This window comes from Xenopus laevis, chromosome 4S (genome assembly GCF_017654675.1).
Source record: "Xenopus laevis strain J_2021 chromosome 4S, Xenopus_laevis_v10.1, whole genome shotgun sequence".
NCBI classification, from domain to species: Eukaryota; Metazoa; Chordata; class Amphibia; order Anura; family Pipidae; genus Xenopus; species Xenopus laevis.
In genome coordinates this window covers 99,873,374-99,877,359 of record NC_054378.1, presented here as the reverse complement: position 1 = coordinate 99,877,359, position 3,986 = coordinate 99,873,374, and the positions used below count along the sequence as shown (strand labels likewise).

Sequence of the window (3,986 nt, the reverse complement as noted above, 5' to 3'; positions counted from 1 at the left end):
TCACATTCCAGCGCCTCCCCCATCCGCCCCACACCACATACAACAGATCTGCGTGCACAGCGCGTGATTAGGAAAGGCTCATCCTCTGTCACCCAATAGGGCGGCGCGTAGCTCACAGGCGCTGCCTTCGTTAACCAATCAACGACAGCTGTCCACGCGCTAGCTTCGTGTTATGAATGCGTCAATGGCAAAGCTCAGTAGTTCTCTCTAGCGTTTTGTTCTGGGGAATAATAGTGTGGGCGTCGGACGTGGGTTTGTTGCCAAACAGTGGGGAGGGGCTAATACCAGAAACACGCGTGACACACCGAATACTTGAATAAAGACAGCGCGCCTTTTTTTTCTTTTTTTATCTATTTGATATTGTGTCTTAAACTGTAGCTTTGTGCGTTTTATCTCTCAGCATTAGAATGAGAAAGGTTTCCACACATGATATATACCCCTACCGTTTAGATATGTTGGTATTTCCCTCCTGGCTCTTTTTACAGAGAATTGGCTAAAGCAGCGAATGTGAATAAAGAGACTGTAAATAGATGTACATAGTCACCGTCACTGAATTAGGGATTATTATTGGACTTTCTTTTGGGTGTGACAAGCGCTAATACTTTCTCCCTTTGTCACATGTTTGAAGTAGAATGTCTGGGGCTTGCACCCGGCCCCAAGTCGTACAGTAATGATACAATATAAGATATACATCAAACGAACGACTGACTGAAACATTGTCTGTCATTAATACACGTTTATACCGTGTACAGTCTCGTTCATCAATGTAAAATTACTGTTTGACAGTATAGTTCCCCAAGCGGAGGGATACACAGTCTCACGTCAGAAGCGATACGAGCGGACGAATACGCGGGGCGGAACTACGACGCTATAAAAAGGGGCGGTGAATCGCCCGCCACGTCAGTCTGCACCTTGGGAAGAAGGAAGGAGCGTAGGGTGTTAAGAGCTTAGTTTGTGGTTTTTTTGTTAACGCGTATTAAAGGTTTGCGGACGCCTATTGTAACACGTTCCAAGGATTTCTTCACTCCGGCGCCGCGATAACAAGCGGAAAGCCATGGCGCTATAGCGGCAGCAGAGGCCTGCGGCTCCCCTTACCACCGGCCAGCGCGAGGCAGCAGCACCCAGTGGCGCTCGCAGCACCAGGCACAGCCATGGCGTAAGTATTGATACTCTGTCATATACTCTATGGAGGGGGCTGAACTGTGTCTCTCAGGCAATTACCCCGGCGTCCTGCTTGGAATGTTGGGATATTTGTATCCTAATGTCGAACAGGGCACGAATTCCTGAGGTAATGTGCAGGCTGGATGAATGGGAATGTGAATATGTCCGGCCATGTGGCGATTGTTCTTGACAGGCTCGAGATTGGCGCCCCCTTGTGTTTGCCTTGTGCAACGAATATACACTAGTGACCTGCTTAATTATGTGGCCAGTGTAGAGACGGCATGTTTGGCCCCACAGCAAGGCAGTTTTAAGTTGCACCCTCCCCCCAAGCATCCAGGAGTTACTATATATATATATATATATATATATATATATATATATATATATATACACGCATACATTTCCCCTAAATTAGGTCAGCACAGGGTCCCCTGGATTCCCCCTACAGATACAGCCTTTGTTTCTCCGCTGACAGCCTCTGTAGAGTGAATATGATTGAAGTAGTTGGCTAATGTCCGCTGATGGCTCGCTGCCTTATCTGGGTGACAGTTGTAGGGTTAAACAGATGTGACCCTTCTAGACAAGGATCTACTCTTGGCAGTGGCTGGATGAAGTAAAAGGGAAACCCTTTAAAAATGTTCAAACGTCACAATGGACTTATTTTCTTTCGGAGAGAGAGTTCTAGCTCCTGTTATGGCTTGGGAATTGTTAATTGGTCTGTTATGAAATAATAATCTCCAGGCAGATTTACATATTCTCTCTTGTGACAGCTGTTTCTTTATAATGCTCAGGGGAAGTCTCCCTTTACAATGCACCAGATGGCATAAAATTGCCAGTCAGCATTGTTCCTGACTGTGAAATGTAGTATTTGACTATCTCCTATGAGGAAGGTGATTTGTTTTGTTTAGTACCTGGTTTGGATAGATTAGCAGAGTGTGCTTAGAGATGGTTGTTGCTAAAATGGCATCCGTACCGGGGTGGAGAACAAAACAGATGGTTAACACGTGAAATGGCTGCTGATCAGCTTTGTGAATCACTTGGTGTGGGAGGGGCTGATAGGAAGGTGGCCATATTTGGTCATGAAGGAAGAACAGGCTTTTTTTTTTTCCAAAATGATAACTGTATTTTAGTGAAGAATCTAGCAAATGCTTCTTGATAATGTTCTTAATACATTTTTTGTTTGATTTTATTATGCAGGCTTCTCAAAGCAATCCACAGCAGCATTGCTGTATACGAGGAAGAAAGCTCAGAATCATCATCAGTCAAACTTCTGATCCTACAGGAAAATGAGTCTAAGCGACTCGATGCTGTTGGGGGACCTTATGTCCCCCTTCAACCAGTCGTTTTTGGCGGCTGAAGAAAGTTTGGGTCTCTTGGAGGATGACATTGAGGTGCCCGGGTACCTCCTATCGCAAGGGTTCTCCAGCGACAAGGCTAAGGATGGCATCTCTGACCTGCTGCCTTATGTTGAATCCTTAGGCAGTTTTAATGGTAAGTAAAAGATCAGCTTCCTTATTCTAGAATAGTCTTGCTTGAGACACACCTTGTTTACATCCACATGACGAATAGATTTGTTGAAATATTTGTTCAGTAATTAATGATGTGCATTTTACATGGAAAGAAGGTCCAAATTGGTAGATCAGAAATTAGGAATTTGTTGCTTTGCCTTCATAGCCTTTTTTTCTTTAATAGGAGATGCCTTCTCGGGCATGGATTGGATGGTGGAAAAGATGGATCTGAAGGAATTTGATTTAGACTCCCTATTTGGATTGGAAGATCTGGAATCCACTATCTCACCAGATGAGCTAACATCAACGTTGGAAGACTCATGTGATTTACTAGAGGACCCACCTCATCCATCAGTGATTGGTCACTTTGTGCCATCACCAGAACCTGTCTCTCTTCCAGGGTCCCCACTGTATGCTGATCAGGTTGCCCCAGTTAGTCCAGATTTAACAGAGTCTCTCTCCTTAGGCCCAGACCATTCCTTTATCTTGGATGTAGGTAGTGAGGTAGATGTTTCAGGGGATGAGAAAAAGTCCTCTCCAACATATACTTTTGAAATGCTCAAGTGTGAAAAGGAAGATTCTTCTGACAATGATAGTGGAATCAGCATGAGCCCCTCGTACATGGGATCCCCTCAGCAGAGTCCATCTATTGTAGAGTGCTATAGTAGTCCTCAATCCTCCCTAGAATCCCCAGTCTCTGAGAGACCCAAACCTTATGATCTTCCCTGTAAGGATAGAGATGTGATGGCAAAGGTAAAAGTAGCTGGAGGGCAGCCCAGAGTAGACAAGAAAAAAAAGAAAATGGAGCAGAACAAAACAGCAGCCACTCGCTACAGGCAGAAGAAAAGAGTTGAGCAAGAATTAATATCTGGAGAGTGCCGAGTACTAGAGGAAAAAAATGATTCCCTTAGAGAAAAGGTAGATTCGTTAACAAAAGAGATTCAGTATTTGAAAGATCTGATGGCAGAAGTTCGACAGGCCAAAAGCAAACGAGCAAAAAGTTCTTAATAGCTAGAGCGCATGTATGTTTTATATAGGTCACTTACGAATGTTGTGGAATGTCTACTTAATAAATTATTTTCTAGTTACCTTTGTGTCAATTTTCTTTTCATGCAGTGGAAATTCACTTGGGGTTTGAAAATAAGATAGATGGGGTTCTAAGCTTTTCCCCTGTAATTGAGCATAAATAAACATTGGCTTTAATCCTTGATGTGACACCAAGTGAATCTCTTGTGCCAGCATGGAGACAACTGCCATACAGTGCGTCTGCTGACTGCTGGGATGCAAAGGGTTAAATACCGTGTACTCCCACTTAAC

General features: G+C 44.0%; 1 protein-coding gene across 1 annotated transcript; it reads left to right on the top strand.

The window, feature by feature from the left end:
• The first annotated feature begins 912 nt into the window (after nucleotides 1-912).
• On the top strand, nucleotides 913-3,757 carry atf4.S (activating transcription factor 4 S homeolog). The gene is given in 3 exon segments (NM_001095671.1): nucleotides 913-1,156; nucleotides 2,359-2,652; nucleotides 2,854-3,757. Coding segments are annotated over 2 exon segments (1,029 nt in total). The 5' UTR covers nucleotides 913-1,156; nucleotides 2,359-2,447; the 3' UTR covers nucleotides 3,678-3,757.
• Nucleotides 3,758-3,986: the final 229 nt, after the last annotated feature.